This window comes from Bombus vosnesenskii, unplaced genomic scaffold (genome assembly GCF_011952255.1).
Source record: "Bombus vosnesenskii isolate JDL3184/JDL3185 unplaced genomic scaffold, Bvos_JDL3184-5_v1.1 scf7180000013436, whole genome shotgun sequence".
Lineage (NCBI taxonomy): Eukaryota > Metazoa > Arthropoda > Insecta > Hymenoptera > Apidae > Bombus > Bombus vosnesenskii.
In genome coordinates this window covers 246,107-272,902 of record NW_022883050.1, presented here as the reverse complement: position 1 = coordinate 272,902, position 26,796 = coordinate 246,107, and the positions used below count along the sequence as shown (strand labels likewise).

Genomic DNA, 26,796 nt, shown 5'->3' with positions numbered 1-26,796 from the left:
AGAAAAGTTGCAGCGTGCTCCCCGCCGAGTGGCAGCGAACAAACGTTGTCTAGCATGCTTGTTAACGATGAAAAGCGTGCAGCCTCCGCCGGAGGCCGGCACAATGGAACCCAGAGCCGCAGAGTGCCGTGGCATCGTTTTTTATGTCAGAATCACGGCCCGGCTGTGAATCGACCGGTACAAAGCACAAAATTACCGTGGACGTAGTTCGTTACTATGTCGCGGTTACGTTGATTTCGAGAGGAATAACTACCTAATCGTCGAATGAAATGGTTCAACTACTCGGTAGCACAATAGTAGGCAGGTAAAGTTTGGCTATAAAGTGAATCATCAGATACCGTTTCTCATTCACTTGCAAGTGAAACGAAATAGGTAAATAATAGAGAATACTCTATAATCACGAATAATATTACCTGCTATACCTCTAACGTTTTGCTCGATACATTTTTAATCGACGTCAGACTCCTCGTTAGCGCTCTTATCTAACTGATCGACGAATCGATATAAACGTAAGAAGAGCTACAGTACGTTCGTTTAGTTTTACTTTTCCAAGCATTATTCGCCATTGTGAACGTGATTCCTACGTCGTTATACGAATATATTAGTCTATAAATCTCTGGCATTGACTGTGTCCTAGTCAACTGCTCGTGTGTTTAAAACTCCCAGCACATAACGAACGACAATATCAAAGTTGTATAATATCCCCAGACTAAAGAATCAGATCTTCCCTATCCATCTTGGAGAATAACGTCTACCTAACCTCTATCATCATCTATCATGCGCAACATATTAGATGCTTGTCTAACTGTATCCAAACATCGTTGTCCAGTTCTTCGTTCTTCCTCGATGCATCAACTCGTTCGCACAAACCCGTTACTTACTTGTGTCTAGTTTAACGCATTCCAGCTCAACTTCGAGACACCCCATACAAACATATTACGACGTGATTTTGAAACGTGATTCCAATATTTTCGAGTAAAACGTGTAAAACGTGTTTACTGAACTTAGTAGAAACACGTACTGTATCCCCAGGATTATGGAGTCTCTTCATTAACCGTGAACGATCCCTTTATTTCTTTTTGCCCTGGATCGTGAGCATAAAAAAAACTTTCTCCTCGTCGACTCAATTAAAGCTTGGCGAAAGCGCGTTGCACGAGCTTGTTTTCGCGTGGATACGAGACGAGGCGAATCGCGCATCACGCAGCGCCATGTGCTGCGGCCAATTGGACAGGGTCCAGGTAGAAAAACGCGTTCCGTTTGGGCCCACGGCTTGTAAATCGCATCTGGCGAGCGGAATCGCTCCGGGTCCCGGCCCATCCGCGCCAACCTACGTAATTCTTTCCTCGTTTCGATCTATTCACGATGTTATTTGAAAATTGACACGGTTTCGCGTTAAATATCGCGTAGCTGATATGAACCATAGTTACAAAACGCTTCCTCTAATTTATCGCCGATTGAAGTATATCAGTTGTAATTGCGAAACGTCCAATGAATATTCATCACCGCGTTATTTACACGATGCAAACTATACGAGTTACGTACAAGTTACGAGTCGCGGCCCGAGAATAGATGATTTTATTCGACGTATCAACCAGCGAGTTTGACTTGTACGCGCCGCACGATGTTTTATAGTTAGTGGCATATCTAATTAGACGTAGATATATATAATATGATTATTAAAATCGAACAAGAGGGTAGATTCGCGAGGAGAAAAGGCGAACTGTCGTTGGCCCCGTAAAACGAGTTCCAGTTGTACTTCCGTAATCCTCTTTATTGACGGCACAATAGTTGAGATTGAATGTTACACAGGTTCCTTGGCCGTAACGAAATTATTAAGTGGGCGTCCCATGCCCCGTAACGGGATCGATAAGGAACAACGGTAATGCCTGGTGACTCGTGATCGATTCCAATTGACTATATAACTCATCTCCGGCAGCCTTTAACCTTTTCGGTACGCGCCGACTGACAAGTTGTTGCACCGGCTGCGCGCTTCAATGTCCGCGTAAATGTATGCACGGATAAAGTACATCTCTCCGAGGAAGCGTGCTGCTTCCATCTCTCGTTACTTTTGGATCTGCTGGAATTCCGATTATCTCACGACTTTCCGAATAAACCGTTGATAGCTCGTGTGCGCTGTACCTATATGTATTTCGCGTTTAACGAACCGTTGTATCGATATTAGGTCGTAGCCCAGATTTAATAGAAAAGAAAGATATTTCGTTATCCGAAGTCGAGTGCTTACATTGTATTTATATTTTTCTTATCTTCCAGGTCTATATAATTCCATTCTCCTGTGCTTTAAATTTTAGCCATCGAAAGCATATCTTAATTTCTCAAATATCGAACATAAAACGAGTGCTTAGCAGTTGAAACGAATGCGTGAAAAAATATTTTTTACTTCTTTGAAAGTGTATGTTTTATCTCGCTTATGGTGACTCGCTACGCGATAACTGCGTCTTGCTTAATAATTCGATGCATACAATATTATGTCTCGCGGAAGCAAAAATAATCGTTATATAGTGTTATACGCACGACGTGATCGCTGTGCAAGTTTCCGAACAAATTAATTGTGTTTGCTAATTAGTCGCACATTTCCGGCGAACTTTCCGTAAAATATATAAACAAGCTGGATGTAGTATGTACGGAATCGCGTATAAAATCTAAAAATTAGGTGAAGGATTTATGTTTCTCTCATTTTTCTTCCTTACCTTATATGTATACTTTACTCTTCCCTCTAACCACTGCTTTACATTCTCTCTCTACGCCTTTACGATTATATAAGCAGTCTGTTTGCAAAATGAAATTAGTTCCACGCTTAGTTATTAGTTATTAGTCTACACGCGTTAGTTCTACCATATTCTGCATTTTACTTTATACTGTACTTTCCAACTAAAACGCAAGAATAAGAAACGTGCTAGGACAAAAGTCCCGCAATCTCCTGGATCGTTGCACTCGCAGAAACAGATTCCATTTCGATCTCGATCGATTCGGAGGAGTGCGGCCGCAGGTGCACGATTTCCCGGTACGAAATTTATAGACCGAGCCGCGGTAGTCCGCGAGCGAGCTAACCCGAGGAAAGCCGTAGGGATCGGCTTCGATTCAATGCCCTTATTCGCCGCGGGTATACGTTACGCCGCGTTATCTCGATACAGGTGCGTGCGTCCCGGCGCGGAAGATGAACGATCGTTAGAGAGAGGAAACGGTATGCAGATGAGAGAACCTTGGCTGCATCGAGGCTGGACAAATTCGGCGCGGAAGTGGCCGACAGAACAGCTAGAGTCGCGCCTCGGCCCGATTTGGCGTGATTTCGCCATCATTGGGCGCCTAAACGGACAACAGCTCGTAGTTCATTCTCGTTTTCTGGAGCCGTTGGCGGTAATTTCTCTTCGCGTCGAGAAATACGCTGGTCTGGTCGCGTGATAAACCCGGAGACCAATTAAAATCGGTAAAAATGGAAAGCTGGGATAACGCAGAGTTAGGTTAGCGCAAATTGAGTAACTCGACTTTTTCCACGAGAATACAACGATGCGAATGTCGTAGGAACTCGTTACCATCAGTGACCCGTGATAGACATCGTAGATAAAATTTTCACGAGCAGGTAAAGCAAAGCAACAAACAAACGGAACACGAACACGTACGTATAGATCGTAGATACGTCGAAGCGGACGTTGCGCGATCAAGCGATTCGGTTATCCTTTGACCCAAAGAAACGTCCGATCGCGAGTATCGCGACCCACTTCCAGTCACGTTCCTTCCACGGATTATGCGCGTTTCGTAGGTCTCAATTAGGCGGAGGAAAAAGGGCACGCCGAGCTAATTCATGCGGGGTAAGCGCGCGGGCAATTTGAATTAATCGAAGCGTGCGGTAGCCGTGCCGCTGTTGGCGTAATTTGTAAAGTAACCACGCTGTTCGTACGCATTATATAACCATAGAATATGTAATGCGCTGGCTGGCGGATCGCGGCCAGACCAGAAGTCGCCGGCAAAACGCGTCCGCCACACGCGCATCTATTTTAATCCACCGATATTATAATAATCGTTGTGCAAACCGTTCCGCGTCGGCCGTTTCTCGCTCGTGATCGACGCGGTCGCCGCTGAATGGGCCTCGCCGCGTCCCGGTTCGCGTTCGCCCAGAGAATCCACCCCTCGAGGGGCCAAACCGACACGCCGCGTGTAATCACTGTAATTTCGACCATGGATCGGCGTAATTTTTGACCGAACGATCGCCAACTTTCATTCGATTTCATTAAAACCAGCGGGAACCCGGGGCACTCTTCGCAGGTCGTGCGACGATAACGCGTCGTGACCGGTAACGATTCCTCCTTGGACCCGAGTTACACGTCACTTTCTCTCGTATTTCTCGTCGTCGATCGCGTATAAAAATCACAGGCAAATTCAGTATGTTATCAGGCAACACCGCGTTAAGCCCTAGCTCTTTCATTCGATTCTAGAATTAAATAGAATACGTTTCAAACACCTAGCTTTGTAAAATTAAACGCGGATACATCGAGCATCTTTAGCGAATTAGTATCGAAGAAAATTTCACGATCCTTTCTGTGTACGTTAGAATTACGAAAAGATTATTACAAATTATGTTCACGGGGGTAATCGTTGTAGCGAGTTATATTATTCACACGTTGGTTGCAAGGATATTATTACGCCGTATTATTACATCGCATCGTTTTCACAAAAAGTCAGAAATCACTCGTATAATCTGGTTGGATAGTTGTGTTAAAATTGGGTGGTACGAAAATTGGATGTGTGCCAACGGACCACAGGCCTACCACCTCGCGTCCATGTAAAATGTCAGTGAAATATCCGCGGATTCGATTAAACGCGCTTCTCTTACGTAATGCAATTCGCTTTTGTTTACAGTGCGTCGGAGCGCCGAACAGAAGAAAGTGGCGTTCAATGCATTATTAATGTCGAATATAATTAAAAATCTTCCACAAGTAAAATTACGGTTGCTTCCGCGTCTCAGACAAAAGATATTCTTCGGTTGCGTGTCGATATTTAGCGAGTTACACTTCGGACTGCAGCGAATCAAATGATCGCGCTTCGCGTAGACGAGAATCGAGACACGAGGAACTGTGTTTTTGGATAATGCGATAGCAACCACTATAGGTAAATAGTCACAATCAAATAATTGTTACAGCGTTTCCTTTATATGTCTCTCGCTCTATCTCTACCGCTGTATGCACCAAAAATTGTGTGCAATTTAAACACAATTGTATATTTCAATAAATCTTACCAGTTGAGTTAAAAGAAACGAAATAGAACGTTTAATTTGTTACAGAAAAATAACCATCGCACCGAATCCTATTTGCTTCTAGAAAATCTGTCGTTACGATTAAACTATTGATTGCTGGGACGCGGAAAACATTAACATTAACTAAATCTCTCTATCGAAGCTAAAAGTAAGTACCAACAACGTTTCATTCTTTGTAATAGAATTGCATATAACGCATTGGCGATCCTATGAACCAGATCAATTGCAAGTAATCGGAAGCAAAGAAGAAAAAAGGAAACTCACTGGCATCGACGGCGGCATTCCACGGAGCGCAGCGCCGCTCCACTTGCGCTTCCTATTTTGATACTGCGCAACCCTATAGCCACTGTTATTATGATGACTAGCGTATACCGCAGTACGCTGCTGCATCGAAGGCCGAAACGCGGCATAAGGTATTCCTGAATATCCTTTCCCGTGATAATCACCGATCTCGTATCTATGAGCATCATGATGCAGATAAACACTGTCACTGGTGGCCACACTGGACACGGGCACTCTGTAACGTTCCTGTTCGTGCTCATGCTCGTCGATCTTCCCAATCGGTCGATCCGAAGATGGTCTAGAGCTATGAAACGACGGAGGCAGCATCGCTGACGGTCCATAAAAATGTGGGAAACCATAAGAATTCGGGAGTGCAGTTGTAACCGGTCGCGGATAAATTTGATGTGGTGGCTGACATTGGTTGACGATCTCGGAACTACCATCGAGCTTCGTTGGAGGAACGATTGGTTTTCTGTCGTAATGGTAATCATGCTGGACTGTATGGTACTCGTCTTGAGGCTCTCGTTTAAGGTCGAATACCTCCGTCGATTCCGGCGCCTCGACTTTAATTCGAATACGACCGTCGGCGTCGCTCAAGTTGGAGTTTTTCGGTGAATTCCTCGGGGCCGAGTCCCCGTCACCCACGCTACCCTGCTGCATCTTCTGGACGTTCACGGCGACGCGGTGACCCGCGTCAAACCGCGAATTCGACCGCGTCGAATCTCGGTCGAACCATCGGCAAACTGACCACAGACGTGTTATGACGATCACTGATTCGTACGAGCATCATTCGAAACTAGGAAACCAGGTGTGTTGAATAACGTCGATTACGGATAATGAAAAGGCTGATCGTCGAAAGTGTCGTGACTGCGAGCTACGATCGAATTTGAATGAAATATTATCATAATCCTTGATGATCGTCCTTGGTGTCACGCGGTTAGACAGGAGAGAGACGTCAGTGAGGCGAATATGTCAGCTTTCAGACACTGCCGATGTTGTAGCGACTCCCACTTTTTGTGTCACGAAATATCATATATTTGTATAAGTGTACCTGCTGCTTAGTTTGGAGTATCGTTAAAACTGCTTCCGATGCGTCATTGGTAAAATTCTAAACGTGACAGGCGTAGAGAAACGAGATGGCGTCGTTCGAACGCATGTGTTCTTACAGGAGCATTGGAATCGCAGAGCGTGCGCTTTCATATCCAGTGTGAAAAAATTGGTCGATGGAACAGATCGAAATAAAGAAGCGAAGACTCGACGAACGAACAGAAGCGTTCGACGGCACGCTGTCGGTTGGTAGAAGCAGCGCTCGTATAGCTGGCTCGGTGCTTTTCGGTCGAGTGGAGGGGGTGAAGGAGGGGAGGACAAGGGCGGCGTGACAGTTTCCGTGTCACGTGTCCCCGACCTTAGGCCCCGCCTACGACTCCGATTTTCCTTTGGTCGGATCGTTACCTGGCCCTATCGGGGACCCTTTCCTTCTCGTCATTCGTCGACTGTCGTTCGTACGAGTCGCATCGAATCGTAAGGGTCCTGCTAAGCTTCGGTGGACAGGAAGGAGATAGGCTTTCCTCCGGAGGGTTGTCACTTGCAGGTAGCTCTCGACGCGAGCGAACGGACAGAGTGTCAACGATACAGATACGCTTCAGAGCTTCTCTTCTTTCTCTCTTTTTCCCTCTCCAATAGTGAGAGGCGATGAAACGTCGTCGAGCGTGAAGCACCGTGTATATACGTACGCGCGAGGAACGGACGACTCGCGTTTTCACCGTGTTCCGCGAACTTTTTACGGTACACTGCCTCGAGAATCCAGCGGCAACCGACGTGCTCGCTCTCGTTCAGTCACAGACAGCGAGAGGGGGTCAAACCGTCCGGGGATCGAACCTAGCTCTCTTCACGCGACACGCGGTGTTAGCTCTCGCGATCGACTCTATCTCGCGATCAGGGTCACTAATTACGGGGAGAAGAACACCATATCGGTCAAGAACGCAACGAGCATACGTAAGGATGCCGGATTGCCTCGGTCGAGCTGATCGCGTACGAGTTTCGTTCCACGCAGCGTGAAACTTGGCGGAGGTGCGCGGCCACCACCAGCCAGCGGGAACGCACGAGCCTGCCCGAATACGCCCGAGCTCCGATATATCTCTACCTACGGAGTTGGCCGGCTACCTCCCGCCTTCTACAGACCTATACGGCTAGATCCACTTTGTGGGTTCACCTTTTGTTGAATCTACCAGCGCACTTCTATTCACGGCTTACTACTTCTTCTCGCGATGTGTCTACGCGTTCTTCCGCCGTGTTTTCGCCCATTTACCATCTCCCGATAAACCGTGCTTCTTTAAACCAATCCTACTCAAACCTGTCTATCTTACTAAACCTCGTCTTTTTCGCCTCTTTTTGTTACTGATACTCTAATTTCTTTCAGACGTAGGTACTTTAACATTTCGACTAGTTTTTACGTTCCAGTTCTACGCGTTTTAGGTTATGTTGGCCATTGGAAAAGATGGACATAGTAAATATCAATGGGGCAATCGACTACCACTATCTTCGTTCCTTTCTTCCATTCTTATTCGTGCCTATTGCTTCTTCATTGGTTATGCACAAAATACACTGTGTAATCGTACGATAAAGAACGCGAATAACGCATAAACAATTTTCATGGGACACGACGCGGGAAAACTGAACTATTCTTCGCGGTATTTTGTCTTACGTAGCGCTACGTACCAAAGAGTTGCAATTAATCGATCTATGTCGATAAAAAAGGGTACACAATTATCTGTGCCTAACTTCGGGGCTAATGTACGTATGCTACTGAAATTCGGGATGCATATATATACTAATGTACATGTACAGAGATTACGTTTGGATTACAAATGTGATACACGATTGGCGGGATAAAGATCGTCGTTCTTGTAATATGATCGTTCTTACTGTATTTTTACTAATTTACAGGTCAGTACTATTTTTCTTTCATTTCGTTAAGTAACTTTCTACTAACTAGATATAGATTTCTATGTTAACCGAGTCGCGTTATACGCAGTACAGGTTAAGCAAGGACATAAACAGAATTATTATTTATTTCAATATCGATGACAGATTGGTATTTGAATCATGCTAAATCGTACGTAACAAATAAATTCAATAAGCTGCTTTATTTGAAGAGTTTGTCCGCGCGTAATTACTCGCTGAGTGGCGCTAACTTAACGGAAAGAAATATCGAGCATGAGAGGTTAACGAACACTCCCATTCCATTAAAGCATCATTAATATATGGCATAGCATAATATATAGCATTAATATAAGCAAGATATATAAAGGCAAGCAAGAAGGGAACAGCCATTTGCTCGAAATAAACGAGAGACAGGCAACTTTAAAGCTCGTACTAATAAATGTTGCTTATTCGAACGCCTAAACTAACTTAACGCAATTTATTTACCTTCGTACCTGTCTCGTTCCATTGTCTACAACATTATAATGAAATTGTTAATAAACTAGTGGATATGTATATAAACCAACGCATAGAACCAATGCGTTAAAAATGATGTTGCGGTGAGCGTTCGACGTGAGTAGTCGATAAGGAAAGCACCTACAATTGTGGCACGTAAAAGAGAGAAATTTATCATTTCCGATTCTGCGTTACCCTCGGCGTCTGTTTCGATGAGAACGGCCATTCGCGATTCTGTGCGCGCCGTTACACGATATATCAGATTACGTATCCGTTGCGTCATGTAAATTGATACTTGTATATGGCTGAACACCACGAGCGAACATTTATTTGAGTGATAAATTATCGTAATGTCGAACAGTCACGCTTTCAATTCCAATTTCGCTAACTAGATCAACGGGCATCCCTCGACAGCCTAGTGGATGGGAGCTTAACCTACGTTAAGTAGCCGCTAAGACTTGCGCGCGTGTTACGCAACGGACTAAAGAAAGCTCGATGAAATTCAACTACCTATCCCTTTCATTACGCTGTTTATACCTATCTCGTTAAAAAGTACCTACGCGATTCAAGTAATACCAAGGAAGCGTTATACAATTAACAAAGCTGTCACATTCAGGAACCGGAATATTTATTTATCTCATTTTATTTGATAACTAATCTGTTTAATAATTATTTAATAGTTATTATTTTATGTTATCCCATCGTTTTTATCGTAGGTTCAAGGTTTCCCGTGTATTCCTCAACTACAACAGTATTGGCGAGTGACGTAAGTACTTACGCGCGTTTACCTGCGCTCCGGTTTCGAGACAATAGAGACAGGACCTTCGGTTCCCTTTTCTCGACATCGATCGCCCAACGGTTGGCATGCGTATACGTATGTACTTTCACAGCGGGATGACTGGTGAGAGAATTCAATTTCCATCGTGGTTATCGCAGTCGCATCTTCCGTTCATCTCGGTCGTCCGTTCGTTTCTTTTTTTCTCCGGCACATATCGAATCTCGTAAGCTGAATAGAAGATGCGATAGATCTACCGTTTCAATCAAGTTGCGTTAAAGGAACTTAATCTCTTACGCCGCGTTTTATATATATATTTCCGTGTGGTAGAATAAAATTTTACTTTCCTTATATTAGATAGGAATCTTTTAAGCAAGTTTATCGTTAATCGCTAATTTCCTTTCGATAACTTTGTCACGACTTTATTCCATATCTCTATCGCTTAGAGTCTTATCTCTTGCAACTGCGACGCAAAAGGGAAAAATCCATCGCCGATGCAACCGAAACACGTCAGCGAAACCGATACTAGTTGACAGTGACATATCGGGACCGAAAAATGTCCGCGGTGAACTCGGCCGCGACCTTTAAGCGTGGCTGTTGATTTTTCAGCCTCGTTTCTGCAGTCGAGTCTGGCGATAACGCGCGGTTTTCCGCGCGATAGCCCACAAGCCGAGCGAAAACGATGGTATTTCATGTGCCGGGGAGCGCGGGTCCTCGTTACGCAATCGGGCCACGCTTCCCAGCTGTCCGATCGTAACTTGGAAGGGGAACAGAGGGGCTACGGATCGTAGGGCAAAGAAAAACAAGCCCACGTCAAACGCATACATCGATTACCGGCTTGTTTAGATTACACGATGATACGCCCAGCTGTAACGGAGATCCTCGGAAAATTAGACCTATTTCCGGGGCTGTTCGTGCGAATTTGAAAGCTACTCCGTCGTTGCATTACGTTAACATATCATCGAGTCGTGTCAATATAAATTGATACCTACGTGAAATACATAACACCATGCTTGACAACGTGTCCGAATTGTCTCTTGTCAATGTCACACCGGTAAAATTTGAACTCGCGAGACGATGTCTAGCGAAAGTGACTAGTATCATTCCCATCTCTTCCACATAAAAATTAAGTACAAACGTTTTTTTTTTATGTACGGATAGAGATACATATTATACTATACAACGAGGAAATAGAGAATACCCAAGTAAGTACATACATATGCAGTCGATCTGAGCTATCCGAACAGAGTCCGCAACCACCGATGCTATTCGCGGCACGACGGATTCTCCAAGTCTGGGTTTCTCAATCTGCCCGACGATACCCAGCAGAGCAGTACCGCGGTGTACGAGCATCGAGTTGTTCCCCGAGTAATCTAATTTCCAATTTCCGCCCGGAGGACGGTTTGCACGATAAAATTCCGAGCTCTCGGCGTGTACGTTAGAGGTATCACCCTTCTCTGTCCCCTCTCTCCCCCTGTTCTTCCGCGAAAACCAGTAATTACCGGCGCGGTCAAAGGATGTCGGGCAAAACGCCGCACCGGTGAAATACGTGCAATCTCGCGAAGAATTTTCACCGAGGAGCAACCAACGTCGATCCTGCCGACCGTTTCCTGGAGAACGATCGCGAATGGGCGTGTGTCACCAGAGAGCCCGGGGACAGATCGAGCCAATGGGAAGGTGGGAAGGCGTGGATCCCCGGTGCCAGAGGACAGCAAGCGGACGACACGGGAAAGAAGGGGACTCTCGAACGACACGAACCGTCCCTCTGTCCCTCTCGACTCAACCGGTGCGTCTGTGTCGGTGATCACGGTCGCACGGTCTGACGTTCGCGTGGTGGGGAGAGCACCGGAGGGGTCGTAGGGGAAGATGTCGCGCGGTGGGGATAACTGACTCCGCCCACTCGATTGCTAGTGGGGGAAGCGCTCGAGTGCGCTGTCCACGGCGCATGTGGTTCGCGTCTGCCGCCGTACGGCCGTACGGCACACGAGCGACATGTAGCAGAACCGGACTGTCGGATAGCAATGATTCCAAGCCGTTGGCTATTTCCGATGTTGAATCGGGAACTGAATTGGAGGCCAAATAGAAAGGAATTTCTTTGTTTGTTTGCTTTGCCGAGCTTCAAAGGAGAAACGTGTCCAGCCTCCTTGGATTAACGTTCTCGCTTTTGCGCAGTAGTACGTGCTGCTGCACCGTTCTCTCGCGTATACCGTTCACCGTGTCGCGTTACCGTGTCCGAGTTCTGTTCAATTTCATGGGAGGAATGTTGGCTTTTCGTGTGATATCTGACTGAAATACACAGCGATTTGTTCCAGTGTTTAAAGAGATCGACTCTCTGTGCGAATTGCGTAACGCCAGGGTTCCGAGCTTACGGTGAGACCGAATCGTAAGGAACAGATGTAATACCGGTGGCCATCGAATATAACTGCGTATAAGCCTGTACATCCACTTACTTTAAAGTTTCTACACTCCTCTTGCCATACGTTCTCGTAGTTTCGCTACTTAAGTTCAATGAGAAAGAAATAATATCTATAGATAGTGTTTACAAATGTTTTCTAATGCCCGCTGTTTATTGTTATTAATTATAACATCGGATTCTCTAATTCTTACGATATTGATCGCAGGAGGATTTAGAAAGACGGATTTCACAAACGCTTGACATGTTCAATGATAAGATCTTGACAGGTTCGTTAATTAATAGTTTCGTATTTTGGCTGACTCGTAACATTGGCAGCATCGCGAGCGTCGGCTTTTGTAACGAGTGGAGAGCGAGTTACGGAATATCTTTTGGCGGACGCGCGCACGCAGCCACACGGACACACGGTTCTAGTCGGTAGCTCGGGTATACACCTTCGTGGCTATGCGCATAAATTTCCTTACGGGGCTTCTTCGTCATGGATCGTGACCACGCGGACGTCTACTCGAACAAAATGACCGTTCGCTGAAAGAAAAGTGCGGCCGCCGCAGGCGAGACGAGGTGAGAGGGCCGGAGGAATCGGCGCGCTGAAATTGCCTTTTAAAAATGCACGAGTTCTCGTAAAACTTGGACTGGAAAAATTATGCATAGTTGCGCTTTTTTATGCGAATCGAACGTCCCGCGTTTCTTTTCCTTTTACCTTGACTAAACCGTACCGATCTCGTCGACTTGCTCGCTCGTAATTTTCAATGAATCGCCAGAAATTAGTCCTTTCCAGCTCCTTATTACAGCCTACGCTCTTAATCGAGTGTAACGTGATTTTTACCCTTGGCTCGCGATACGCATCCGCGAAGCGAAAGAAACTGTTTTCTCCATTGGTAGGTAGGTGAATGTCTCGGTTTAATAAAGCTTCGATTGCTTTTCAGTTTCCACAACGTGCGATTTCAATGTTATTTCTTCGTTCCCATCTCTCGAAATAAAATACCAAATGCCCGAAACGAAAAGAATGTCAGATGAGAACCGAATGAAATCGACGAAAAATCTTCGACGAGAGTTTGTCGAAAATCGTTGTAAATTCAATATGTGCTCGAGGCTTTGAATGAAAGTGGAATCGACCTATGCTCGTGTCTTGTTCGATCTGTCGATGTGGGTACAAACGAACCTTGACGCGTTTCTCGAGCGATTGACGTCTCTTAATTGTGGCTTTTCTCCTATCTACTGTCACCTTATCCCGTTGCTCACACGAGTTGCACTAAATCCCGGGATTAGTCTCTCTATCACCGGCGACCCACGTCGAGCGTCTAATCTTTCCTTCGATAGCCACTCGCGGCTGGAGCTTACTGCGTATCGACCGGATGGTTTGCTGCTCGATACATTCCGGTCGGTCGCTGTTCGATACATTCCGCTTGGCGAAATTCACTCGACAAACATCGTCGTATCCGTATCGCGGTACACGGCACGCGGATTTACCAAATGTTGGTACAGGTTCCATTCCGTGATCGCTAATTAATCATTGTTGCCTCATACGGATTATCGATCCGCGGATTAATGCGTAATGCTGGCTGTTAAATTCGAATTTGTGTTTAAACAGTTCGAGCTTGTCGACTTATCGAGTAGGTACTTGCAGATTTTGGGTGTGGATAGTTATTGGTAAAGGCATCTAGGACCGGTGAATGTGTTTGTGTTGTAGCCATTGGAACAAAGGATCCAGAGAGGATTAACAACGTGTCTTATAATATTTTCTTCACTAGATATACATAGTAGGTAACAGCTAATAATATCAGATACGATAGACGATTACGAAGAACAATGATATATCGTATCCTCGACCTAAAAATTAATCTTACGCACGATTCTAATCGAATTCGTGTCGTGCAAATACGCCTCGACGTTATTAACTAAACAATTAATTTCCCATGAAATTCTTTGCAACAACTCCCCTTTGCTAGCGAACGAAGTGCGCCGTTTTATACAGAAATAAAAAAAAAATCCTGTGTAGACTGTAGTTGTGGAAAATTACACGCTTTCACAATTGCCTGACATAGTTCCGGAAGATCGAACCGTGGGTAACCGAATCGTAGAGGAACGATCGAGCGGACCTACCTGTTTACGTAGACGAAAGTTGGTCCATATAGTTGGCAGCGAGTTTCTTTTGACGCTTGACATTAAAAGTCACGGTGTTCGTGCAACTACGTCCCCGTCACGTCAGGTTGACGGATCGGCGTGCGCACTCAGGAAATTAGGCAATTTCCGGCCTGTGCTCGCTCGTGTCTGCATTTAATAGCGGCAGCAGTTACCAGTTCTCGCTGGAGGAGGCGAGCCTACTCTTTCGCGTACACTACGTGCACTCTTCCACGCCAGACGGCCGTCCCATGCCGGATCGATCGATGTGCCTCGTGTTCCTCGCCACTTTCGAACGCGTCGCATCGTGCTCTTCTCCACTTTTCGAAACACGTTCGTGTGCTTTCTGCCTGGCGAATTTCCGTTTTACGATTTCTTCGCTTCGCAACTACGACAGCAGTCGTTTTGCCCGCTGGTGTCAGAATTCTTATTGTTAGTCGAGGGTCTTTAGCTTCTATGTTTTATTCTTCTTGCTGTTAGCGAACGGTTTTTACTTTCTTGTCTCTTATTGCGCGCAGTCATGCTTATCGAATAGGCAGCGATTCCTACGAAGTAAATACAAACATTGTATGTTTGCAACTATCTATAGAATTATTTTTTCCTGAAATTTTACACGAATCGAGTATTTACAATTCATTTCATTTCATTTTTCTACGCAAAATCTCGGTATAAATGTGCTCATTTAGCTTCTTCTTTCGTTAAAAAAAACTGAAAAATTGATAATATTCATCGTTTCGAAAGACTCGGAAGCAAAGGTAAACTTGTTCTCAAATATCCTTTGGCCTTTAATCGAAGGCTACGAAACTGGTAGCGCTTTCGCCCAACGTAGAAGTACGACTCGCGGCTGCCCCAGCCTCGGGAGTGCAAGAAACAATTCCGCCGCAACATATCCTGCCATTACCTCGGCAACACGTGATAAAACGTAAGGGAAACCTCGTACTACTCGCGTTCGTGGCGAGTAACTATAATCTGCGACAGTGTCGTGCAGGCAGGATCGTTAGAAAAGGCGTAATGGAGCCTTGTGCGCACGGTGGTCGGTGTTGATAGCCCGGTATGGTGAGAGCGAATCCCGGGGTCACCCCGAGGGTCACTAATGACATACGCAGCCCCGTACGCGCATGCAACAACACTCTTGCACGCTTGCTCCTTCGCACATACACACACACACACACGGATCTCTTCTGTAAACCAGTCTCAAGCTGCGTCGATCCTTTCCTGCGACTCTGTTATAGATTGCGATCAAATATCGCGCTGGATTTACTTCTCATTCCTCTATTTTAGAGATAACTTTTTCTTTTCAACGATACGATGCCTCGCTGGCAACAACGATGCGCGGATTCAAATTTCCTTGTCTCTCTTTTAACTTCTTAAAAATTTCTCAATCTCCGGAATCTATCGGTAATTATGTCGCAAATAACTACACCAATATTCTCATCGATTCTACTTTACATCTTCGCACATAGCGCAACACTCGTTCCAAGCTATGCCCGATCGACAGCACGAAACAAATGGCATAATTTCAGCATCGAAGATCTCAGCGAATCTGCAACAACGACCTCTCCCTAAACGGAAGAGGACAAAAAAAAAAAAAAAAAGAGAAAAAATTGCAGCATCTCGATCGGCAAAACGTAGCGATAGCTGCCCCTTTTTCCAGGTCATTTAGTTCCGATTCAGCCGGGCAGAGCGCAGTCGGGTAAACGGAAACCGCGTTACACGATATGCCGTGGCGACTCTAGCCGCGTGCGCGTGTTCCAAATTTCCGAAACAATGGTGCAGAAGCGCTTGGGTCGCGGTTCGACTCGTACAGCGGATCCCATGGTTGAGTCTGCACCCCGTGTGCACCGGTTGCACGGCGTGCATCGCGCGCGCGGGATGCGAATCCGCACACAGAGGCTGCGAATAAATGCCGGTGCGACGGCCGGAGAGAGCAGGTCGGAATCATGCGCGCATCCCGTACGAAACGCAAACGCAAAAGCGAAACGCGAATTGGCCTCATCAAAGCGAGCAAACAATGCTGGATGCCGCCGATGGCTCAACAACGTGTGGTTAGCCAAATCACCGTACGGCACGTAGCACACCGATGCGCATCGAATGCCGAACAATGCCCGATCCATCGCTCTGCCAGGCGCCATTCCCTCTACGACCATCCTCGTTCCCTCTATCCCGTGTCCACTGGCTTCATCTTCGTCTCTGCTCTCCGGTATCTTCCTCCCTGTTGCAGTCGCATACGCGTCAGACGTGTTCAAGACACACTTACGCGATACACCTTCCCTCTGTGAACGATAACCCCTTGTTTGTTTTTCACCTTACCACGGTACCGGATACCGGTCTCTGCTACGTGGATAACCCGCTGGATAATCATAATCTCGAAGGCGCGAAAGAGTATCGCGGAAGTTTTTCGAGGGCTTTGGATTCGTAGGAGCCGGTGAACCGTGACTCTTCCGCAGCCGTAACTCGTGCCGACCGGCCCCGGTTCGAGGCGCGAGCCGATAATCTTCCTTTTGTTTGTTTCGTTAAGCGCTTTATGGGATGCAGCGTCGATAGGCGAGCTGTGGCCCAAGTAGGAGTACGAGCATTCGTTTGACCCTTCGCAGCATCGTTCTGCTCGTGTGAGAATCCTACTTACGTGCTGCACTTTTGCTCGTTCCATTCTTTCTCTCTACCTTTGCACGAGACAATCTATGGAGTGGCTCGGACGTGTAAAATAAAATTGCAGCCTGTGAGATCTTTCGTGCGCGTGTTTCCTATCGAACACGATAACGCCGATGCTCTATCGTTGGTGGAAGGTGTCATCGATCTTAGTAATGAGTTCATTTGTATGCAAGTTTTCGAGAAAAAGCTACCCTATAGAGAAAGTTACGCACGTTTGCATAGAAAGATGAACAGATAGGCGTTACGTATTACGTACAGGAAGTGCATGATCGCAGTTAATGATAAATAAATTAAAACCAAAATTGTAACCACAGTTATTAGTCTGGCATATTGTAATTATATTAGGATTTTGTTTATATCGTTAAACGTATTACGTGTACCGTATAACGCACAGGGTATTATGTTACAAGGATGAGAGTTCGGTATTTCTCTGTTCCAACAGTTTTTATTCCTTTGAATATAATAAGAGCCGACATTTCTGTAATTGGATTTCAACTCGGCTGTTCGTATATATTTAGAATGAACCTTCGTACGTTGCATCGGGTAGCATGAAATGGATTCATGTAGATAATTGGTGGATTCGAATAACGAAAGATCGACAACGCGACAAGTAAGTCAGATATTGTACAAAAATCGTTAAAGGCGAACGAAATTGTGCTTTCGTTTACAATCAAATAACGGCAAATATCACGAAGAACGTAACGATACGAACGTTAAGATCGGTTATTTACTTCTCCATATGGCACTTTTTCACTCAAACCTTGAAGGTTTTAGTCATTTTCTAACAATTTCTCATCTTCGTCTTGTTTTTTCATAACTGTCCTAATACTTAAAGGCTGCGAACAGGAGCGCGTGTATTTTCTAAAAGCAATTTGTTGCGGTTCCCGTTGCGAGGAGTCGTTCTCAGAAGTTCAGGACCGAGGCACATCGTGCCACGGACCGAGTTTCAATTAATTTCGCAGATGGAAGGAAGCGGTTTCGTGTCGTCCACTTTATCGACGCGCATGTGGAGCATCCAACCGATCGGCTCGGAGGAACCGTCTAATAAAAATGTTAATTGCACGGCTCGTTAGAAGACCCCCCGCGATGACTGCTAGAAGTTCACCCGGGGTCGCCTCGCGGGGAGTCCACGAGTATTTGCCTTTAACTGTTTTTTTTCGCCGTTTTTCACCGTCCTGCCGCTTCCTTTTCCTTCTTTTCCTTTTTCCTCGAATCCTTCTCCGCGTTCGATTATTTATTACCCGAGACCCGCTTGTACTCACTGAATCTGGATTAGGTACATTTTCTCTCTCCGCTTCCCAGATCGGAGGAAAGTTGACCTTAACGAGATCTGCTCCGAACTGCTAGCACCTTGTAGCAATTTGTAGTTGATCGATGCGAATAATCTAAACCGTGTGCGTGGACCGATGGTCGATTCAATATGCGATTCATTCGTCGGCGGAGACAAATCTGTGTGTACGATATTCTTTTCTTTGTGATAATCGAACAGACTAATTCTGTTTCACCTGGACCAACCATAACGTCGATCCTCGCGGATTCTTTTCAAAGACCCGTTTCTTCTCCATCTTCGATATAAGTCGAACGTTCTGTTCACACCAGAAATATTTCTGGGCATTTCGAAAAATTGATTCCAATCTGGAAAAGGGTCGTTCACCAGCGCTGGAAAACCAGCAGACAGCTCATCCTCGAACCTCACAAAAGCGCGTTTTCCACAGTTCATTCCACTTGCCCGCAGGTTCGGCTGGGAAAAAGAAGTCGGCCGCGTGTTTTTCTCGCAACGTCGACTTTTTTCGACGGCGGTCTACGAAAACCCCAACCACCGACTGTATCGTCCGTATATTCTAACGTCTACTCATAGAGTCGGATTGCAAACGAAGAAGGTCGGACTTTTTGCGACTTTGCGAACAGTCAACAGAGGCGGTAGATCGGCGGAGAAAGAGCGGTTCGATCTTTCCAACCCCCAAAAGGGGGTTATCTCTCTTTCACAGACTAGACTCTGGGGGGTGAAAGGAGGGAAAGGGCTCGGCGAATGCAATGCATTTTGTTTTTAAGCATTCAGACGCGCGTAGACCGCGGTCGACTTAGGCGGTCGGCGCAGCGCACACACGAGGATATCGCGAGGACCGGAGCGGACGGAGGGGGAGATTCTATTCAGCTATTGAGGCGGTCGAACCCTCGGCCAGCGCTCGAGCAGCCCTTCCTTTTATACATGTTATATTCGCCGGGTTTTAGGCGCAGAAAACTAAAAAGCTAATTTACTTTAAAAGTATCCGAGCGGGCGTGCGCGCGCTCGCGAACCAGCGCCGCCCCGGTGAGAGGGCGCCTCATCAAACGTGGCCTTTTGAAAAGGCAACCCCCCGGGCTAATGCAGCCAGCGACAGATTGGCGGTGGCCGTTCCTCTGTTTCCCTCTCTCTCTCTCTCTTTCTCGTCCGCTTCGCCGATCCGTTGCGTTCGTGTACAGCCGTGGCGAATGGTCATTTCGCTGATAGCTCAAACCGATAGCGAAAATGTCCAAATGTATCGCGTGGCCCCGTCCGCGTATAAAGACGTTCCGCGTATAGTATCTGGCGAACGTTGTGACCCGAGCCACATGAGCAGATCGACGCGGCGTCCACCACCCCTCTGCCGGATTTTAAACCGAAAGCCGAACCCTGCATCAATGCTTTCGAGTGACTTTGGACTATCCGCTAATTAATGGACCGGGTGGTTATGAAATGGGGTTGGTGAAGTTGCTGTCGCGGTAGGCGGAGTAACGTGGTCTAACGAAAGCCTCGGTCATCCGAACTGACGCATCTATACGAATAGCAACTAACTAGTCGATCTGAATTAATAATGGAACGATTTATTACGATTTGTTACGATTAACTTCGTTTTCTTAACTTCTTCAAAACAATCTCACCTTGACTGTTTCTCGTCCTTGATATTTCCTATAACTCACTCTACTACATTCTGATCTCCCGGATACGTCAAAAGCAATTAGCAGCGACCACGTGAAGCTTGTCAATGACGATTTCGCACGAAGCCTGCGCTGGCAGGCTCCCTTACGTAATTTTGCAAATCTCTGAGATTTAACAAATCTCTAAGACATCGACAACCACGGCTGATACCAACGTTGCGACTAGCCAGGCCCGATAACAAGGTAGCTTAACGACGATACCGCGGTTTGCTCAGTAGCAGGGAGGAAAAGAGGAAGAGAGGTTGGTCGGAGATCCGGTACGGGGTCCCCGTGGAAACGCGGAAGGAGGTCGATTCGCGTCACGAGCTGCGGGTTCTTCACTTGGCGAGCGAGCACACACAGGAATTGCAGTTGCCTGCGGGACGACAGGACGATTCCACTCTCTCTCTCTCTCTCTTTCTTATACACTCACGGCCGTTACATAGTCGACGCGTTAAACGCGCCATTATACTTGTAAATTCCGAACAATTAGCCGTAATCAAGCACAGGAAACCATCGCAACTGGGTACGCAATTATTTTTAAATAAGATTCCGCCGCACCGGACTGTTTCGTAGGACTCGGAACGACCGTGATTATTAATCCCGGAGTGCTGCAGATCGTTAGGTAGATTACACACCGGACGCGGTTGCGCGCGGCTCGTCGCCTCCTCGAGTCGACGCCGCCGTCGTTTCTTCGCCTCCTCGCTGCCACGCCGCATAGCCTTACTTCGCTTGGCTCGTCGCCTTGGCTCGCCCGCGCGCACCTGCGTCGTCCCCGCTTTGACATCGCAGCGCGGAGCGATCATCCTCTCCGATGCGTTCTCTTCGTCCCGTTCCGTTTCGCACTCGTTAACGAGCGCCGCTCACCGAATAATTCATGGATCCGCCGCTAAGAAAGTGGCAAGTAATTGCATCCTACCGGCGGCCTCTTCGCGCCGCTTCAACGCAATTCGTCCACGAATATTGATGATAATTACAACGTAATACACCGTCCGTGGGCCGGCATCGATCCGCTACTCAAATTATCCGCCTATGCGACGGGCCGCTGGATTTTTATGGGCCCAAGCCCGCCAAACCACGGCGTTAATTTCCATTCATTTGCGGACAGCAGCTTCTAATGATTTTTGATCGTTCCATTACGCCCGGTTTTGCCGGTCGTTTTGTCGCGTGGCCGCTATGCAAGTGTGTACACGCTGTGGATATATTAGCTCGAGGTGAGCCCTTCAGGGCTATACCACGCTCGATACGCTGCACGACTACTATCATGCTAATGAATTACGTTGGAATATTTTAATCGAACAACCTCGCGCAGGGTGTCTGGCCGTGCCACGCCGCTTCTTTCTTTCCACTACGATGATAAGGTGAAAGACGACTTGGTCTTGGGAATCAGCTATTAAGTACTATTGTTCGCTCTCACTATACTCGATTTTATGGCAAATAGAAGCACGCTCATACGTCTAATATCCTACGCAAGCGATAAATGATGGTAACCATGGATGATTCTTGATGTAGATAGAGTTGCTTTCTGTCTTGTATCATAACGCAGCTCTTCTTCGTTCTGGTGAACAGATATCGAAGATTATACGTAAAGAAGCTGAGGTGGCTTCAAGTGGTCTCGATTCATGAATTCCTACTTATATGGATTATATCATTAATCTCGATACGACAATGTCTCTATAAAGAAGAAACTTTAATAATCATTTTACGCCGAACTCGGCACGACTGAACAAATTTCAAACGTGCTTCTACCGAATAGAAGGTTTACATTACGTTCCTATCTTTATCGCGCAAAATGCTGTATCTATAATTCTATCAGTTCTGCGTCAGAGGGCAAAATTACTACTTACGCCGCTATCAACTTGATTTTAGTTTTAATATAACAACACCGACTCATTTTCGGTTGTTTTCTGACGCTACAGGTGGAAGGTTGGCGTGTAATGGCATATAGTGGCGTATCTTGCGTTAAGCCAGCTTTGCAACGCCGTTGAAATGACTCGCAAAGTTTTAAAAAACCTCTAAAATTTACATCTTTTGAATCGTGCCACCACTGTCAGTGCCAAACAGCGATACGGTGACGCGATCAACTTTCCAACGAGTCATCCAATCAAAGAAAGTGCGTCGCGATCGATCGTAGAAATATATCCTCGGGATTGAAAAAAGAGGAAAACGTGAACGAAAGGAAGCTTCCAACTTCGCTGAGCAATTCCACTATCGGCTTAGTCGCGAGAAAAAGTAAGAAGGCAAAAAGCCGCGAACGGACGGAACTCTGTCACTGTTGTCTGCCATCGAGTTGGCCAATGAGCCGGAGCGTCGAAACTTTTAATCGACGGCACCGCCGTCTCGGCGTCTCTGCGTCGTACGATGACGAAGTGACTGCCTCTCTCCACGGATCAGCAACTTTGATCCCTCGAATCGCGACTAATTTCACAAAAACAGCGCGTCCTTTCGCGAAATTGAAAAGATGCGAGACCTTTTTGATCTTCCTGTTCGGTCAGTCGTTTCGATCAGGGGTTGCAGAAGTAATGTAAGCTCGATTATTGGCAGGCTATTTATTGAAGATCGCGTTGGGGGATGTTTCGGTTAAATATATTAGGTTGCTCGAAAAGTGTCTTTCGTTTACAGACACGTCTTTTACAACGACGCATCTTTATACAAACATGAAACCTAATCTTTCGGACGTTGTGATCTTTATCTTGATAAAAGAAAATGGATCATACGTAATTCGATAAAATAATGTAAAACGGAAAATGTTGTGCATCCATTATTTCTTTATAAAAAGAAAAAAGCTTTACGGGCGACCTAATAGAAAAAGCATTTATTTATTCGAATACAATGTATTTCTCTTTCGTCGAGATTAATTAAGGGGGTGTCCTGAATTAGAATATTCTAAACAGCGTTTTTTTGTGACTTTTTTTTTTAGAAGAGAAAGAAAGAAACAAAGTTATTGAATTTTGAGGTATGGTATTATATATATTGAACGAATACAAATAAATTTTTGTTAAAGTAAAAAGAAAATTATAGCAGATTTCTAAGCCTGTTTCATGGGCTGCAGTTTTCAATCGGCGGGAAAGATCCACCTCGTAATTCTTGTCTGAAACAAAAAACCAAAAAGGGATTAAATTATTATATATTTTTCTTCCGAGTGAACTAAGCAAAGGTAGAAAAAAGTTTATTTAAATAATTGTTAAAGAGCCTTAAATTTTATTTTCTTTTTTTAAGAAACACATTTTTTTTTAAACCCGCTAAAATTTTTAATTTCACATTTTTTTCTGCCGTTGTTTAGTTCAACCAGAAGAAAAATATATTATAATTTAATCCTTTTTTGGTTTCTCGTTTCAGTCAAGAATTACGAGGTGCATCTTTCCCGCCGATTGAAGACTGCAGCCCATGAAATAAGCTTAGAAATCTGTTATAATAACTTTTTTTGCTTCAAAAACATTTTTTTTGTGTTCGTTAAATATATAAAGAAACGTACATCAAAATTCAATAACTTCGTTTCTTTCTGTCCCTTCTAAAAATAATCACAAAGAAACGCTGTTTTAGAACATTCTAATGCAGGACACACCCCTTAATATGTTCACGGTTGATCAAACCTTCATCGTCGATGTTGCACGTTAAGAAATAATTTTTCCAGTTGATAACGTTCTAATGCAATTTTTCCATTTAAATGCCAGAAAGTGCACTCTTCGTTGTTGAATCACAAAGCTTCCTTCCTACATAATTTTATGGAACGATTGATATCCCCTTTACAATATGAGTAAGTTTCGTTTGATAGACGTCTTTTCCTCTTTAATGTCGACGGACCCCATGGACCGAAATATCGATCCCACTGCCCAGTATACCCCACAATTCTGAATTACCCCTACGTAGGAAAGCAGCATGACGTCACGCCACATATCCCTTTTCTAGGTCAGTATGCCGGTTTTTGAATCGCACTTTGCATTAATTTTTCGATCCTCCGCTAGCAAAGTGTTTAACATACCTCGCAAAAGTCTTTATCGAACCGTGTTTTTCACACTTTGTTCGCACTAATTTTTGCATCCTTGAAACGTATAGGAAAGAAATTTATTGTGATATGTATAATTTTGTGTGCTAGACTAGATTAGACGCGTAGTAATGACACACGTATGTGAATATGAGCGTATGGAAGTACGTGTGTGCACAGCGTCTCGAAAAACAGACGAATGTAACTGTTCCGTTGGCAGTGTGGTAAGGAAAATGGCGAGACAAAGAGAGTGCTGAGTCGCGTGCAAATGTATATAGACGAAGATACTGGCAATCGTTTATTAAATAAATCTAAAACTATTTTAATATGAATTCTAAGTGTAACCTTAGTGTTCCTTTACTTTTATTTCGGCTATTAAGATCGACAATTCTCAACAAAATTTTCACTATTTTCAGTGATTTACAAAATCCCTATTTCTTAACCATCTTAACTAGAAGCCAACGTTTAATATTTTCGTTTCTACTGTTAATCCATCAAATATCAAAATTACGAATCATCGGCAAATGGAAGATCCAGCGAAGAATACGACTGTCAGTTCTATCGCTTCGATTCGCTCATTCGCGGTATTATCGAGCCACGATCGAATCGTCGAGCCCCCTATCAAAAAACGAAATAGAAAGGAGATACCTAGAGGCCGTCAATGAACCAGCCATCGATCGTGTAGCACACCATCTTCGTCGTCTTACGACACATCGTCGTAAGCAAATACATAATCTTCGGCTACCGAAAAGAGAAAAACACGCCAAGGTTCATGGAGTTCTGGCCGATTTCGAGGAATCGACTCGGCGCAATCACACGGTCGAGTGTCCCGCGGCGTTCACGAGTTCTTGGCGTTCCTGTTTCGGTTGTTCATGGAACGCGAAGATCGGCGCGATACTACTCCAGCTTTTCGTGGATCGTATTATGAAAACGAAACGGTCGATTTCCACTCGGAGGGTTTACGAGAATCGACTTAGAGATCGATCTTCATGACCGTGAGGATCGTACGTACACGGCGATGGAACGTGGCCAATTTGTACTTAATTCCGCTCCGAGGCAGAATTATCGGCGAACCTTTATAGCGTGAGTTCGAGAACAAAGTATCGAAGCGGAGTCGTTGATACGAATGCTCGTTTCGCTTATTTTGGTGGCCGTGTAAGACGGTAGAAACCACGATAACCGGTTTCAACGAGATATACACGGCGGATCGGACGAGATCTTTTTGAGAAATATAGCATGGAAGTTTATCCCCGAGACAATTCAGACAAAGTACATTATTTTAAGGACGATGTAAATAGCAGCGGGACGATAATTGTTGAAATTGCTTCATTCTACCATTTTCAAGCCTCCTTTACCTCTTTCTTCCTTTTCTTCGGGCTCTTATCGTCGCCATGAATATATAGAACGGGTAATTTGTTCTACATTTACATATCGTATGTGAGCTCCTGTTCCTTGCAAATTGAAGCGTAATCTACGGCCGTGTATCAAGATTATACGGCGACAAGTTCTTTTAACAGCGTAAGATGTTAGACAGAGATACAAAGTCAAACACAGAAAATGAATTGCATAGGAACAAACATAAAAAATTGCAACCACTAGACGTTTACTCGTGTTTACTATTGTTCACCCTTTTCTCGTTCAATTTTTCAAACGGTACTTCTCCTTGAATCCGAACCCCAGCACGAAATTACCATCTAAACAAACTCCACGTGTCCTCGAACCCCTTACAATCCCTTACCTCCCCATCCACGACCCTCGCACGATCAGAAACCAGTGTTAGGATCGCGAAACACTCGGCATTGTATCGTGAAATAATCGTCGACCGATAGGAAGAAAAGGCAGGGCCCGCGAGCAGACATTTCTTATCCCGGATATCGATTGCTCGCTTCCCAGCGGGAACCCTCGAGCGTCGACGAAGTCGGCGGGGTGGTCAGGGGCGAGAAGAAGGGTGTTCTTAGAGCAAGGGCGGTGTGTATCGCGGGGCATTACTTTTATTCCGTGTCATTTGAGCCCACACTCGCCCTCGCGTTCAACACGACCCACGGATGCAATAGATTTCTTTCCAAGTGGTTCGCAGCCCTCGAGCTTCTCAACCACAGCAGTCCTCGTATCTTTTACCTCGTCGATACACCACGATCCACCTCGTCAATTTCCTCTTGCCGACGTAAATTCGAAGTGGACCAAGCAACCAAGTTGTTCCAACTTTGTTCTGATAATCGGCGCTGTGACTTGTGTACGAAATAACACAGCACGATAAGTTTCTCAAATATCGAAATGATAGCACGATGAATTCCATTGTTTTATTCCGTACATCGATTTATTGTTTTCCGTCGTCCCTTGAACTTTTCATACGTTTAGCTTCTTTAGCCTACCGTTATCGAGAAAAGTTGTAACGTTGCACGTTGAACGTAGCTTTCTCTCCCCCTCGGTACACGACAGAGAAAAGGAACGATATGGCTCCGTTTAAAGACGCAAAGGTACCCTTGTGCATAATAAAAAAAGCGTTCTGGAGGCTTCAGCCAGCTCAACTTATCAAGGGTTAGACGTTCGTTAATTTTTCAAATCGTCTGAACGGATCCAAAGTAAAACACCGTGTCGTTATTATTTTTCTGCAAACTTTGCTCCACGTACGATATCGCGCAATAGCTACAAATTGATACGAAAAAAGTACCAGACGCAACGATGCACGTCACCGCCAAAATCTTCACCATCTTTCACCACCGACGACTTACGACTTTGCTATATTTCTTCCACTCCCACGACCACAACCCTTACGCGGGTCACCTGCGACGTCTCTGTGGACGCGTGCACGCGAACATAGTCCAATCGGTAGGGTAATCGGTGGCTTCGCGAGTGATTTAGCGGGACCGCGGACGTCGCTCGTAAAAGTCCGCCTGGCCGCGGTAGGCAAATACGGGTGGCGT

The 26,796-nt window shown here is 45.4% G+C and overlaps 1 protein-coding gene across 2 annotated transcripts in view; it reads right to left on the bottom strand.

Moving 5' to 3' along the window:
• LOC117238142 (zinc finger protein basonuclin-2-like) overlaps positions 1 to 7,674 on the bottom strand; it is a 262,847-nt gene extending 255,173 nt beyond the window's left edge. Inside the window, exon 1 of one of the 2 annotated variants that reach the window (XM_033502799.1) lies at positions 5,534 to 7,674. In XM_033502799.1, coding sequence (XP_033358690.1) covers positions 5,534 to 6,211 — 678 coding nt within the window. In that variant the 5' untranslated portion in view covers positions 6,212 to 7,674. The remainder of the gene's footprint in view (positions 1 to 5,533) is intronic. The other variant, XM_033502797.1, reaches the window with a different exon arrangement.
• Between the last annotated feature and the right edge of the window lie 19,122 nt (positions 7,675 to 26,796).